The sequence below is a fragment of the Rhopalosiphum padi genome, chromosome 2 (genome assembly GCF_020882245.1).
Source record: "Rhopalosiphum padi isolate XX-2018 chromosome 2, ASM2088224v1, whole genome shotgun sequence".
NCBI classification, from domain to species: Eukaryota; Metazoa; Arthropoda; class Insecta; order Hemiptera; family Aphididae; genus Rhopalosiphum; species Rhopalosiphum padi.
This window is the reverse complement of record NC_083598.1, coordinates 88,272,757-88,288,994: the sequence shown is the minus strand read 5'-3', so window position 1 is coordinate 88,288,994 and position 16,238 is coordinate 88,272,757. Positions and strand designations below refer to the sequence as shown.

Genomic DNA, 16,238 nt, shown 5'->3' with positions numbered 1-16,238 from the left:
TGTGTGCTAAAAAACGATTAAGTATACTGGAAAAGTTACAGTAAATTGACTTTAGGTGTTATATATAATATATAACAGCACTTATATGAGAACATTTTTAAAATACGTGTGTTTATCTAACTTTTACAGTGGTGTATATATAAGTCAAGCCTCTGAATCCCTCAAGATACACTCAATTAGTGTTGGGGGGGGGGGCGGAATTGCAGAAGAGTACAGGAGTACAGACGAACAGTACTTTTAGAATGACATTAAAAAAAAAAAACTGAGAAAGTTTTTTTTAACCAAACAAAATCTTAAAAAGTTCATTTTAGTATTGAATGTTATTATTTCACCTAAATGTAGTAGTAAAACAGTTATTTTATTATTATGTATATAATAATATATATATAATTCGCTTCTTAAATTTAATTATTTCTAGTAAACGAAAATAAAATACTATTTAATAATTTAATATTTATGTTTATGGGGTCTCCACCTTTTATAGGTTATAACTTGTCATCCTTCAGAAAGTTTCACGCTACACTACTTAACGTTTCAATGACGATTTATTATTAAACAGTAATACAGTGGATTCCGCCTAATGTGGGCACCGGTTAAAAGTGGCATTCGCTTAATATGAGCAATATGGGCAAAATGATCTGGTCCCAATTCTCAATACTAAATAATTAATACAATTATACAACTCATTTCGGTTTTTATAGGCAACCGCTTAATGTGATCAAATAGGGCTGGTCCCAACGTGTCCACATTATTATAGTTGTGGCACTGATAATACTTTTACATACAAACTTTTTTTATAAATAGGTAGTTGAAATTATATGATGGTTTTTTTTTAAAAAAGAAATTTAATTTTTTTCTACATGGTTGCGTATACAAACATGTGTATGTAATTTTACCTCAGCGCCCAGGTAACACGGACACTGAAAGGGCTGCGTGAACAACGTCGACACACACGCAAAAGAGCCATTAACGCGGTGGATAACGAATCACCAATTTACTGGCAGTGAACACGGAGTGGCGTACGTACATGCAGTGATCGGAAGAACCGGAACGGCGAAATTACCAAACGCACGTAAAATAGCCGGCGCGTATACATATATTCGGGCGTACCAGGACAAAACGACCTAATCGGTGGATGCGGAACTATAACTATAGAACAACTCGTAGACTGGCGGGTGCATGCGTATAACGTGTCTCAAAGGTCGGAGTTATATCTACGATTACGACGACGACAGTGACAAGCTTGTCGTGATCTGGTTGAACTTTGACCCAGCTCAACTTCGACACCAAAGTATACATTGAACTTTCCGAATTAATTAAATAAAGATATTCTGAAATTAAATTTGTTTCATTTTTCGGAATTAGTTCAAACGTTTTCAACATGTACTTGAATATTTTTATGATCCAATCACCACCAGCAATTATAATCCTCACAGTATAGTAATTTCTTTCATTCTTTGGAAATCCAAGCATGCGTTTTGCAATACCAAGGTAGTTTACTTAAATAGTTTTTATATTTTATTATATTTAGAAAATCCTCATGGATCTGCCAGTATCCGATGTTTGACCTATATACATTATACAATAACATATTAAGTTTTTTATTAGAAAATAAATAATAAAAAAATAACTGTTACAAAATGAAAGTTATAACTGACCGTATACTAAGTATCCGCGTTCTGCTAACTATTTTTTCCAAATAAGATTGCTGGGATTAGCTATATTGTTGATAAATTTTAATGTAAACTCTAATCACTATTTACTTTATGTATATTGTTAAAAGCTTCAATATTGTCAACAAACACATCATGGCCAGAATTTGGTATGATCTATAATATGAAAAAAACAATATTAATTATTCCTTAAAAAGTATATAAATGCTATATAGTTTAATCCGGCCCATTAGGCATTAATATCGTCCAGGTGAAACGTTCAACCGAAAAAATTGCAGACATTTTTAGACGGTGCAAATAACTATTAATAATAATACCAGAAGACCAAGCAAGTGATTCTAGTAAATCTGAATCTGATAATGATTCAGAATAATAGAACTTTTATTATATTAATAATCTAAGTTCAATATTTCGTGTTAACATTTTATTACTAAACATTATAATATTGTATATAATTATTTTTTTAAACAATAAAGCATAAAAATAAAATTACGAGTCAAGGTAATTTTTCATATTAAATAATATTACGATTTAATAAATTATTTTTTTTTTTTTCAGTCCGGCGATAACGTTCATCATGAACGCACGGTCATTACGCTCGCTCCGTTATCTGTTTTTCATACGCTAATATTATATTATTACTTTCTGCCGTTTACGTTTACGTAATATGGCGACCCAATCGTCGAATAATCGTGTCACAACTAAAACTTATTCAACTTCAAGCAAAAGAAATCTTTCGTCTTCTTCGCTCTCACCCAAGCCAGATGATAAGAAATCAAAAATATTCATAACTCCTAACCGGTACTCAGTCCTCACCACACTTAAAGACTCAAACGACAACACACAGCCAAACAAAACTCAAACTCATACTCAAAATATCCTACCAAAACCACCAGCAGTTTATATCAAAGGCGTGAGTAATTTTTCCAGTTTCACCTCAAACTTGATGAAAATTTTCAATACAACAGAATTTATCTGTAAAACCACACCTTCTTACCTGATCGTCCATACTCATTTCTAGGAGCATTACAGACTACTCATTAAATATCTAATTGAAAACAGCATCAGTTTTCATTCATACCAGCAGTATGATAAGCGTCCATTACGGGTGGTGATCCGCAATCTCCACCCTTCTACCTCTACTGAAGATATAATTACTTCTCTATCGGAACTGGGACACCAGGTTACCCACGTTCATAACATTAAGCGCTCTTCCGATAAATCACCTCTACCTCTATTTTTCGTCGACCTCAAAATAGCCACCAACAACATGGATTTATATAAAATCGAGTATCTATTGCACACCAAAATTGTTGTCGAAAAGCCCCATCCACGTAAAGGCCCACCTCAATGCCATCGTTGTCTGTCTTACGGGCACACTCAGGGTTACTGCAACCACATTCCACGATGCATCAGATGTGGCGAAGAACACAGATCTGACGTATGCACTATGTCACCAGAATCTCCGGCCAGGTGTGCTTTATGCCAAGGTAGCCACCCTGCCAATTACAAAGGCTGTCCCGTTTATGAAAAACTTAATTACAGACCACCTCGTCGTAAACATTTCATATCTACTCCCAAATCTCATACAAACTTCCTTAAATCCACCTTAAATTCCAATACCGATAAACCATCATATGCCGAAGCCACTTCCTCCAATCATAACCATTCCCACCTATCTCCTAATATAGAAACTTTATTTACATCTTTTATTACCGAATTCAGTGCAATCATAAAACCCCTCCTGTCTCTCCTAACGGCTTTATTAAATAAAGGTAATTTGTAATTCCATATACCGTTATACGTCCACCATAATATATTGTATCATTTCATTTTATATTGTTATCTAATCACCAAATTATCTAAATTATGCTATAATTAAGATTCTATTTATTGTAAATCTTTTATACATATATTATATATTGTAATAACTGTCGAACTATAATAGTTATATACTGAAAGTTCTAAATAAAAAAAAAAAAAAAAAAAAAAAAAAAAAAAAAAATAAATTATTTAATATTGTATACTTATATTAAATACGTATAAATAAATGGAAGTCCTTAAGTACACCAAAATTGTTATTCGTGTATCTCCTATCTAGTTAAATATGGTAATTTGTTTTTTTAATAGTTAATACACAAGGGTAAAAACATATGGTATTTTATTTCGAATAAAAACTAAAATTTAATTTTATATAAACTAAATTTACTTTTCAGAACACTGCGCCGTGTCCGATAAATGTATTTCAATAACCAAACAACCCAGAAGCTTGATAAATTTTCTATAATTTAAATACCTGTTATTATAGTTATATATAATTATTTTTTACATAATTAAATATATATATATGCAGTAATTCTTACAGATAAATCCAATCTTTTTTCAGTAACTAAAAGTGGCTAAAGGACAAGCACTAATGTTTATCGGACATTTATTGTATGTTATCTCCAAAATGTATTTTCGTAAAAACCTTCTCCTGGCAATTACAAACAATTAAAAAAAAATTCGAGCTAAATCGGGCCGATTCGGGCCAGCCGTTCTCAATTGATGAATTGTTATACGTATTTGGCTCCATTTTTATATATATATAGATATTACTATTTTTTTTTATTATTATAATTATTTTATTCTCATAATAACTTTTATTTAAATTGTGCGTTTATCGGCGATTGCACTATTGGGGTTTCTACGGTTTCTTGTTATCTGTCACAGAACACCGGGTATAAAAGGCCCTGTGAAACGGCCAGCATTGACATTCACTGTCCGTCCTCCGTCGTAGCAAGACCCACCCCGGGCAGACTTGCGCGATTAGGGAAGGCATCTGGTATCTATATTTTTTGATCTTTAACATGTTATGTTGCCTGCTGGCCTTGTTGGCTTTGTTCCGTGGCTTATATAAGTCTGGCACAGTTCGGGCGCAAGACTGCCAGAGTTGCGGTTGCAGGAACACTGATCGTCACGTCTGTATTAAATATTTGTGTATTTTATTTTTTTTTTATATATTCTCGTATCACGCGATAAACAGTCATTTGTAGGAATACATTATTCGTGAGTGTTCAAGTAAGTTTCCCAAACAGAACGTATATTCGTAAAAACCCCGTTTCCCTGTCCGTTATCGACATTGTCGACACGCGCAGAGCTACGGCAGGTTACGTTCCGCAGAAATGACGATTCGCGCGTACGTCGGATCTAGTGAGCAGATGGCACAGTTCCAGTGACTCGTTCAGAGTTCCGCGTTACGGGTGTATCGCTCTCGTTTGAGCTGCCCGTCTCGTGTGCCACTGTAATGATCTGACAACGCGTGCGATTCGATTCTGATCCGATTATTCGGTGGCTGCGACGTCGTTGAATGACATACGACTCTGTTCGGAACATTGTACACATTACGAAAACGTTAATTTTTCTTTGGTGTTTGTAAAATTTTAACCTTTAATAATTATCCGTTATAAACATTTTTTTTTTTTTTTTTTAGATATCCCACAAAAGCTGAGCAATCAACTCAACCGTGGCCAATCGCTGTTACAAAGTGAATTGTACCGGACCGGTCCTGTGTTATCGCTAATGAACTAGGTATAAAAGGCCCTGTAAAACGACCAGCATTGACATTCACTGTCTTTCCTCCGTCGTAGCAAGACCCACCCGGGCAGACTTGCGCGATTAAGGAAGGCATCTGATGTCTATGTTTTTTGTCAGAGATTTTTTGATTTTTAACATATTATGTTGCCTCTATCGATTATTTGAATAATAGATTGTTTATAAATTCTAAACAATACTCATATAATTTAGGTTAATGAAGCAAATGAGCCGAGACAACAAAATGTATTAGATACCTATTGAAGAGTATCGGAATGTGAGAAAAGGTGACTCTTCTGAAAGTCATGGTACGGATAAAGTACTGTGATCAGAGAACGAATATTTTATATGTGTTTTAATAAAGATATTATACTAATTCAGTGGCGTAATTGTGGGGGGAGGGCAAGAGGGGGCACTCCCCCCCCTGACAATTTTTTGAAAGCTAAAGGTATATATTTTAACCAGGAGAAAGGGGTGTCAGGGTTTTGATAATAATAAATATATTACATTCATTATACATTGCCCCCCCCCTAGATTTTTTCCCAGTTACGCCACTGGTTGAATTTATATTTTGTTTGTTTTCATTTAAAGTATCTGTTTTACGTTAGTAGTGTTAGTATATAAACGACAGTACGAACATAACAAACTGTTATTACTATTAAGCACTATTACTTTTTTTGTAAAGCACTGTTCACACGGTCATGTACGGCAGAAGAAGGAACGGGCGACCATGTAATCTGCCGCACCGGCGAGCCGGCCGCGGCGGCGCAAATAACGCACCGGTTTTTTTTTTTTTTTTTAATCAATGGACAATGATAATCTAAAATTACATTACACAAGTTTATAATTACAATACAATGATATTATCTATCTCAGAGCTTGAGTTAGAGATAGAGAGTGTAACAATAATATACTATAAAAGAATCTAAAATAATAATAATTTACAATATTATATGAATAATTTACAGTATTATTATTAGTTGTTTGATTAAAATAATTATAATATAGAGAAATCAAAATGACAAGAGAAATAATAGATTTAATTTTTAAACATATTTATAGTAAAAATTAAGAATTATAATAAAAATAATATAAAAAACAAACTATATTTTTATTGTCACATTATAAATTAAATTAAATTTAATTGAATGTATCTATTTAGTAATGTATTAATTAAACCAATTCTAAGAATAAACACACATTTTTTAACACTATTTTGATGCTGATGGGATGGATGTTGTTTTTATACTCATATGGCATTAAATTAGAGTACGTAGGCCCTAAGTAGACAAGTAGTCCACAAATGATTGACCAAAAGAGTTTTTCACTTATTTGACAGGAATATTATAGATCATATTAAAACAATATGTAAAGACATAACACATAACCAAAAAAAAATAAAAGTTGATAAATTTATTTATCTCAAATAATACATTAACATTAACTTTTTAAAGATATTGCATTATAATTGTAATTTGCAATTGTAAATATTATACTTTTATATTTTATTTATATATACGTTTTTTTTTATATTTATTATTTTATTAAACACTTTGAACTTATTTAATATATAATTTTAATTTTTGATTAAAATAAAATAAAAATTTTGATATTTTTATGATAACTATTAACTAAATTTTCTCATTTTATTTTTGTTATTTTGATTTTGCCGTCGGAGTAATAGTTTCTTGATTTTGACCGAATCCTAAGATTGAGGACTTGATAGAATTTGTTATATAGGTATATAGTCGTATATATACATATATATTTATTAAATAAATTAAAATAATTATAAATACTTTGGTTTACTCTAATTTATGGTAATCAATAAAAAGTTTTGTAGGGTTTTAGTCGTTTTAGGGGTATTGCCAATTGGAATATCGTATTTCCCCATTTATTATGTTTTAAATTGAGTTTGAATTTGATTTAAGTTTGAATAAAAAAAAATCTAGCAGAAATCACTTACATTTACGAATATAGCAGTGGTTCTCAAACTTTTTTTCTTGCTTACCACTTAGGTATATTATCAATCAGTCGCGTACCACTACCACTAATGACTAAAAATAGAACGATCCAATATCCAAATTGTACAGTTAAATACATTATTTTTTTTAAATAATAAGACAGTAAAATACTAAAACTACAGTATAATTATTTTTTATTTATTAGTTTTTTTAAAATAAGATATGAATTAAACAATTGAATGGCTTTATTATCCAAAAACGGCCCTCCGTGTACCACCATGACCATGTAGTCTTTTGCGTACCACTACCACAGTTTGAGAACCGTTGATTTATAGTATTAAGCTATAAAACTGGTTAAAAAATTTGAAATATCAAAAAATATATATCTAATTCAATACGAATATTATGTTTGATTAATAATTTTGATTCCCATATCCTACGACCTATCTATATATTTTTATTATTATTATTATTATTTTTTTTGTAGTTGTTCTTACAACAAATAAGTATAATATTATTTATATATATATACGTACGTTGTACGTACACGATGATTATTGTATTATCCATGGCATTTAAATATCTGCAAGTCGCAATCAGGGGGGCTGCAGCCTCCCCCCATGAGCTCGATAAGGCGATGGGGCTTAGCCTCCTAAAATTGAAATTACTACTAATTACTACTTAATTGCTAATACTATTAAAATGTTATAACTAGAGCTCGGAAGGTGATGACCTTAAAAACATTTGTTTTAAATTAATAAAAATAAATTTTTTTTTAAATTGTACTCTATTTTACTATAAAATTCTATATACATTTATCAAAGCTTACAAATTTCTCAAAAATGACAAACAATTTCCTTAAAAATTAAATAAAAAAATTACAAATATAGTAGATGTTGTAGTCATGTAGACGAGCATTAACCGACGTTTTAATTTTCGGCATTTCGAAAATATTACGAAAAAATAATAAAATTTAGGTACATTAATATTCATTACAACACGACAACGACGACTGTAATCGGTGAGATAAAATCTGATAGTTACTAATCTAAGTCCGTGTTAATTTCAAAGTTTTAATTAAGTTATTGGCTTAATGACAATCGACAAGAAACAATAAGAAGTGAACTAAAGTAAAATCAGTAAAAACGACTAAAAATGTCAAAAAATACAAAATAAAAATTAGTTGATCAGATTGAGCGATAATATTTTAACTATACACAGTACACACAGGTTTACATATTAGGTATATTACAGGGGTGGCCAACATGACTATGTACGCGAGCCACATATATTAATGCAATTATATCAAGAGCCAAATAATCTAATCTGTACTTTTATACCACAAAAATAATAAAGTTAGCTAACATCCGATAAACATATCAAATTACGAAATATGAAACTATAAAATAATAATAATAAAAACAATTTTTTTTTTATAAATGTATACAAAAAAAATTAAAATTGTGGTTTTTGTAAATAAGACCACGAGCCGCATACGTCGATGAAGAGAGCCGCAATTTGGCCACCCTTTGTTATATTATATTCGGACGGATATTCTGCGGGCAGAGTTTTTCGTTCTTTTACTTATAATATTATGCATGTAGGTATAGGTATACATATATGGATAATATATTGAGGCCATATATTTTTTATAAATTGAATAAAGTATTTGAATATTTTTATTATGATCCAATCACCACCAGAAATACTTAATCCCCACAATATATTTTCAGAAAAATAAACTTTACAAAATGGCTATCTTCAATTTTTTTTTAAATAATTAATTAAAAAAATATATTTTTTAACTTTTTTACAAAAACATTGAAATAAATTATAAAATGAAATATTTGCAGTTTTTGTCCCTGTAAATCTTATTAAAAAACCAGAATTATGATATCTCCATTATTTCAAAAGATATTGCAATGTGGATAAATCCTCGCGGGACAACCTGTATTATGGAGCATAGCACACATTATATCATGGTTCTTACATAACAAAATAATTTAACTATGTATAAAAGTTACAAATAATGTAAATCAAAAAATACTCGTACCTATTGCGTACCATACACGAAGCTGTGAAACGGACCTGACTATTAGCGGTGTGCCGGTGTTAATACCCATTTATAATTAACAATGTAAAATATCACAAGAGTACAACACCGGCTTGGGTTCGGTGCCACTGTATATAAATATAATGATTTATATTAATATATGACCTTGATATCGACAAAATTATTTTTCATTACAGATTTTATGTTTTGAATAATTTCATTATGATCAATCCGACTCATATAGTATGATTATGCATCATCAACAATGGTGGATATATAAATTAGGTATTATATTATTATATTGAAATAGTATATATACTTAATTATTTTCTTACAAATTCTTTATTTGGATCTTTGAATCTAAAATTATATTTATGTTCAAATTCTTCATGTATCTCAAGCATTTCATCTTCTATTAAATTTTCTTTTTTTGGTTTTTCTAAAAATCTAATAAATATAAATACATATTTAATAGTACATCTACATATTAATATGTTAGCAATAAATTAAAGATTTACACCAACTCTTAAGGGATGTTGATGTCCAAATAATCAAACATAACTTAATATTTAAATAGTTACCAGTCAAACACGTTGACAGTGTATAATTTTCTTACACAATTCTCACCTAGTGAGACAATATACATGAAGAATAACATGATGTGTTTTATTAGTTGCCAAAAAAAAAAAAAAGTAACCAATAACCTTAATTAGAATGTTTAATACTTGTCCTGTATTCCTGTAATTCTGTATATTATATATTTATATATAATTAGATTAGAAAAATTCAAAAATAAAAACCAACAACCAGACTGAACAAAAATATACACAATTTTAAAAATGTTTTTATATTTAAATTAGTGTATAAATAATTAATAATATTATTATAAACTAGATATAATACTTTATAATATTAAAATACATAACAGTGATATATTCGTTTTGGTTAATAAATACTAAATAGATAAGCAGTTCATTATAAAAAAATATAATTCATCTTTACAATTGCTGAATAAAATTATTATATTAAGAATGTTTGTTTAGTCTGTGATAAAATATCAGATAATCTATTTAAATCATTTTGTAAACTAGTTGTTTCTTCTATATTTTTATTACTCCTATGAACAATTTGTAGCAAATTTAAATACTCTGCTTCACTGAAACCAGCTCCTTTCTCCAATATCTCTTCCAGTATTTCCTACATGTAAAAGTACAAATTTAGATTTAAAACTTTTCATTTCTTTATTTTGTTTACCTTTGGTGTGCAAAGTAATAATTCATAATAATGAACTGTTTTTTCTAAAGTAACTTGTGATGCCCCTAACATTGCAGCTATGTTGTATTTTAACATTGTAATATCACGTATTATTTTTCTAATTGCAATTTCATCAATTGTTTCTATATTACGAGTATAGTTTACTAAACTTTTGGCCATCACTTCACCAAGTCCTTCAAAAATGTATTGAGATTTACTATTTGAAATTGCATTTAACATAGCTTCATGCAAAGATGACACAGATTGATTAAGATCTAAGACTTTGGGTTCTGTTGTATTTCCAATAGCTGATTCAAAACTGGGTAATAGATAATAAATACTTTGAGCACGCACCTAAAAATTAAAACAAATTTATAATTTATGTATTATATATTACATTGTATTTAAATTATATTGTTATTAAATAAAACAAAAAAATTAATAAAAGAATCAGTAACTATAACTTCTTAGTTTGATTATATTTATTTGATGGAATTCTTTGAATCATGTACTTAAGAAGTATTTTGTTAATAAATTTGTAATTTAATCACTTTTTTAAACAATAAACTGGTTATTTTGTAGAGGATTATTGAACTACTTTTAATAATATTGAATAAACAATGGAGACAATATAGCAATAATAAAATATGAATGCACCCAAAATTATGGTGTCCAAATTTCTAATTTAATACCAATTATCAAATAGTATAACAAGTCCAAACAGTATTACAATACTTACTTCTAAATAAAGGTACAAAAGAATATTATCTGAAATCTCTAGGAAATCTTTACCCAGTTGGTGTAAAGTTTCAACTAATGACAATGGTAAATTATTATTGTCTGTTTTAGAAGTGTTCAATTTGGGAACTAAATAATGTTTTGATTCTGGATTTGAAATCTCATTTAATTTTTTTCCAAACCATTCCTATATGAAACAAAATATTACTATAAATTATAAAATTAAAATAATATTAAACAGTCAATTATTAAAAAAAAAACTGTGAACTTACCATGCTTTCCAAAAGGTGTGCTAAACACCTAAGTTGATTTATATCTGAAACACTAGTTACTTTAAAATCATTTCCTTCCAAGTTCTCAAACAACTTATCAGCTTCTTGGGTATATCGTTTTAGTTCATCCACTGAACTTTTTTTTGACTTGTTTTCATATTCTCTTCTCACCCAGTTGTGAGATTGTCTGAAAATATATATATTAGATTATATTTTAACTATGTACAAAGTTGCAATTTATTTTTACTTTGCTTGTTTTGTTACTTTTAATAATTAGACTAAAATTGTATTTTTCATACTATTTTAGATTGGACAGATATATGTTATTTATTATTTTAGTGCATAAGTGTGATCGTACTTAACAAATGTTTATTCCATTAAATACACAGTCCTATGTCTGGTAACTAACACATTTTTATATATTTTATTAACAGCAGGCAATTCTTCTTACTTAAGATAGTCAACTAAATCATGTTTTTGAATCCATAAATAACTAACTAGCTTGGTAGTATTATCACATGATTTAATACTGGAAGTAAATAAGTTATCACAAGTTTCTTTATAGCTTCTACTAATGCTAACCATAATCATTAAGAAATGTGATGCATATTCTGGCATAGTTATGACCAACTTTTTTATTTGACATATATTATTCCATATACTAACAGTACTCTAAAACAAAAAACAAATTAAAATTAACATTTAAATTAATTAATTAAACTTTTTATTATGTTGTTTACTGATAATAATGGTCTAGAAATAATCAACTCCTGAATTTGTTCCGGTGTAGTAATTGAATGCCAAGCATCAGCTTGTTTAGTAATTGATTCAACTGTAGTTGCTACTTTACTATGCTGACGATCAAGAAAAACTGTTCTTATATATTCATTAAGCCATAAACTTAAAGTACATGTATTCCTTGAAAAAATTTTTATTTTAACTTACTTCATAAGTGTATATACAATTTGTATTAAATAAGTTAGAAGACACTTTTTTGTGTTATTTTAAGTTGTTATTAATTTCTAAGACTCCCTTACATGTTTATTGATTGTTCAATTTGTTGTATAAACATAGTGAGTGGTTCATATATATAAATGATATTATCTGAACTTGATGTGCAAATCATTGTTTGTGTTTGTGTTATGCTGGTAAAAGGTCTCTAAAAAATACATAAAATTATTATAACTATTTAACTAATTTTTAGAATGAAAAATGTATATAAACATTATTTAATAGGTTACATCTCTGTTTGACATAATCCCCATCAACTAATTCCCTCTCCAAAATATTTTATTAAATATTAGTTTTTGGAAAACATTTGTTTAAATAAATTATCATAAAGTATGAACAGTCATTTACAAGGTTTTTCAAGATTTACTGATGTTTTATTATATTTGACCAAAATGGTATGTCTTTGAATTACAGATATTTTTGTAGTATGAGTTATTTATATTAATGAATTTAATGTTATAATATAATTTATGGTATAGCAACTTACAATGATTATAATTCCAATTGAAAAAGCTTTTAATTCAGAAATAGAAAATTAGAAAAACTTCAAATAAAATAATAATTTTTACTTACATAATATCTTAACAATTTTTATATTGAATGCTATAAATAGATTTGTGTTTATCTTTTAATGTGTTCAACATATTAATATAATATTATAAATTTCATTTTGAAAAAGGAAAAACTAATAATTATTATTAATAGATTATAGAGTATCATAGAAATGAAAACTTGTAATTAGGATTTCCCATTTAAAAAACAGGAATGTGGAAATAAGACAAAATTATGTCCAGTCCAAGAGGCAAGAATCTTTCAAGGAGTTTTAAATGCTATTTTAATAAAGTATTATTAAAAACATGTATTATATAATGGGTCTGCCACTGGAGTCAGTAAACAAAAAATATATTGTACAAGTAAATACTTACTTCTAATATATCCGAAGAACTTTCAAAAGCATTTGAAAACTTAAAAAGACATTGTTTTGGTCTAAAAATATACATTTATCTATATTTATTTTAGAATTTAGAATATGTAATAAGTAAATAATTTAATTACCTTTGAATTTTTTTCTTTGAAAAAAAAACATTCAGATCAATATTACTAAAAATTGGTGTAGATTTTATAATTAAATCTGAATGACTATTTACATCCAAATAGTTACTTAAGAACATTTGCACCTAAAAACATTCAATTTTATTTTATCTTAATTAAATACAACTTTTATGTATTTATTAAATATTAAATAATTTGTAAAGTATATTTTTATTTGAAAAATAAACCAAATACTCATTGAAATTATTAAGATTTCTGAATAGTTTACTTACAATAGACTCAATGTTTTCCCAAACATATTTAAGATCATATTTGTTGACATTGGCTAATAGTTTTTGATCAACAATCTTATCTAAGCTGCACAAAAAGAGTTGGTGTGCATCAACAACTGAATAAAATTGTAAAATGACTCCATTTACTAATGTTACTAATTGTTCTCCAGAATTTTTTGATTGATTTGTAGTTGATATTTGTTTTGTAGTTTTTTCCACAATTTCAACTAATTGTGTTTGCATTGTAGATTTCAATTTCTTAAATATAAAATAATATATTGTTATAGGCTAATAAATTGAATCAACTATTTTAAAATAAAACTTATTAATACTTACTTCAATTGTATCATTTAACTTAAAAAGTATGGCAAGGCACTCGACAGCTATAGGGACAAATTTTTCAGTATCAAGCTCGTTTATATCAGTCTCATTATTTTCATTTAAAATGTCTCTGTAATAAATTAAAAACAAATTAATAAATAAACGTATGTCTAAATTAATTTAAATACTTGTGTGAAGCAATTTGTGGTATATATTTGTATGATCTTCTTGTACTTTGTCCAAATGAAGAATTGTATCCATCTGACCCAGTACGACGAAATGATTTAGCAGATTGTGGTGAAATAACATAAATATGATTCATTAATTCATCCAATAATCTATTGTATAGAGCCTGATAAATAAAAATAAAGCTATAAAATATTAAATACAGACATTATAGCTAGTAGGTATCTCAGTGTGGTTTTTATCTTTATTTGCTTATAGTATAATAAGCATACTATTAAACATAGGAGTAAATCTTATATATTATATTGGTACCCTAGATCATAAACGTTTATAAAGATAAAAAAATATATTCCTGAAGGTTGGACCACACTGTTATAATAGTATTTATAAATTAGTATTACTTGTTTTTTGTGTTTCAGTTCAATTCTTAATTCATTTAATGCATCTATATTTTTCAAATCATTATTACTTATTTGTAATGTGTCCATCAGTAATTTAGTACATTGTAAGTATTGATTTTTTGATTCTAACATGTTCAATTGAAAAGGTACTTCTTTAATTTGTTCACTAAATAAAATATATTGTATAAAAAACTCAATTATTATATACAATAATCAGTAAATATATTCCTCACATTTGAGTCAATTGTGTTAGCATGTGATGTTGCTCAATACTCTCAACATAAAATTTTCTTAGCTCATCCCGTTTACATCGTAATAATGTTTTACATGCAAGAAGCTTCTGCTTAGCAGCTTGAACTCGTTCTCTAGATAAATTAATTTCACTAGACACTGATGTAAATAAATGCATTACACGAGCAAGATTTTGATGTTCCATAGAAATTAATTCCTCTAATTTTTGATCACATCTTTTATATTCTCTTTCTAATGCAGTTTTTTCAATTTCACGATGTTCATTAGATTCAGTAGCAGACAATGCTCGAATCATGGTCATTAGTAATCCGCTCTATGAACAATATAACAAATAGGTAAGCATTATTTAAATTTACAATTTATACAAAGAAAAATACAACTATAAAATTATCTATAATTTAAATTGGTAATTCTTTAAATCTTTGTAGTATATATATAGTATAAGTATACATAACAAATAGTAGTTGTTTTTACTAGACTAAAATTAAACAATATAACATCTTAAGGCTTAAGTATATTATTATATTATGTCATGTTGATAATTTATGGGTTATGTGATACCAATTTTTTAAAACTGTATTATTAACTATTATTGAATTTATAATATAATTTAAAATTTAAAAGAAATGTTAGTATAGTATACATTTTATAAATTTATGTTTAAATATATTATGTATTATAAGTGTACAAAAATTTTATAAATTTATAGATAAGTTAATTTGAATTATAAGTGCTTACAGTTTCTTTTGGAGTCTTAATGCCCCGCGGTGGTTTACTTGGTGGATTTGCCATGGTAAAGGTTAGTAAGAATTAATTTTTGAAAACTAGGTAGGTATTCTAATACTTAAAATTAAACGTGAAATAAAGTTTGAAAAAGCAAATGATTGACAAACATAATATCTATGGTCTTTCGATTGAAATAAATAATAAACAAAAATAAATTAAAAACGATTTTGTAGGTTTGACTTTAATGTTTTAAAATAATAAATATTAATTTCCCAAAGAAATTCTGTGATTAGTGATCACCAATTTCGATCAATATTTATCTTCTCCACACTGGCTGTGATCACGGCTTTAGATAGTTCCACAAAATAATTATTCTGTGATAGTCCTATCTAAAGCCGTGGTTGTGATAAACACTTGTTTGAAAAATGATAAGGCCCCGATAAAGACTGAAAATTTAAAAAATACTTCCAACAGTAAACAGTTAGGTAT

General features: G+C 27.8%; 1 protein-coding gene and 1 long non-coding RNA gene across 3 annotated transcripts; one reads left to right on the top strand and one right to left on the bottom strand.

Annotated features, from left to right (window-relative positions):
• The first annotated feature begins 4,454 nt into the window (after positions 1 to 4,454).
• Positions 4,455 to 5,638, top strand: LOC132923194 (uncharacterized). Of its 2 annotated transcripts, none has more exons than XR_009661124.1 (3): positions 4,455 to 4,633; positions 5,146 to 5,243; positions 5,460 to 5,638. It is a non-coding gene; the product is annotated as an uncharacterized LOC132923194 (long non-coding RNA). The 2 variants fall into 2 exon arrangements; XR_009661125.1 differs by having other exon boundaries at positions 4,455 to 5,083.
• A 4,456-nt stretch (positions 5,639 to 10,094) lies between these two features.
• Positions 10,095 to 16,106, bottom strand: LOC132918878 (exocyst complex component 4). Its single transcript, XM_060980213.1, has 15 exons — positions 15,762 to 16,106; positions 15,005 to 15,336; positions 14,772 to 14,937; positions 14,373 to 14,536; positions 14,200 to 14,314; positions 13,864 to 14,121; positions 13,595 to 13,716; positions 13,465 to 13,525; positions 12,565 to 12,686; positions 12,268 to 12,445; positions 11,979 to 12,199; positions 11,528 to 11,714; positions 11,257 to 11,442; positions 10,518 to 10,871; positions 10,095 to 10,460 (listed from the first exon to the last, which is right to left on the bottom strand). The coding sequence occupies exons 1-15, from the start codon at positions 15,813 to 15,815 to the stop codon at positions 10,284 to 10,286; spliced, it is 2,697 nt and encodes an 898-aa protein (XP_060836196.1). The 5' UTR covers positions 15,816 to 16,106; the 3' UTR covers positions 10,095 to 10,283.
• Positions 16,107 to 16,238: the final 132 nt, after the last annotated feature.

Excerpts from the sequence above, each read along its gene's own strand:
- LOC132918878 (XM_060980213.1), bottom strand. The coding sequence starts at position 15,815 with ATGGCAAATCCACCAAGTAAACCACCGCGGGGCATTAAGACTCCAAAA. Across the intron at positions 12,200-12,267 it reads TTTCTAGACCATTATTATCA|AGTACTGTTAGTATATGGAA; the intron begins GTAAACAACATA and ends TTTTTGTTTTAG. Across the intron at positions 11,443-11,527 it reads CACACCTTTTGGAAAGCATG|GAATGGTTTGGAAAAAAATT; the intron begins GTAAGTTCACAG and ends TGTTTCATATAG.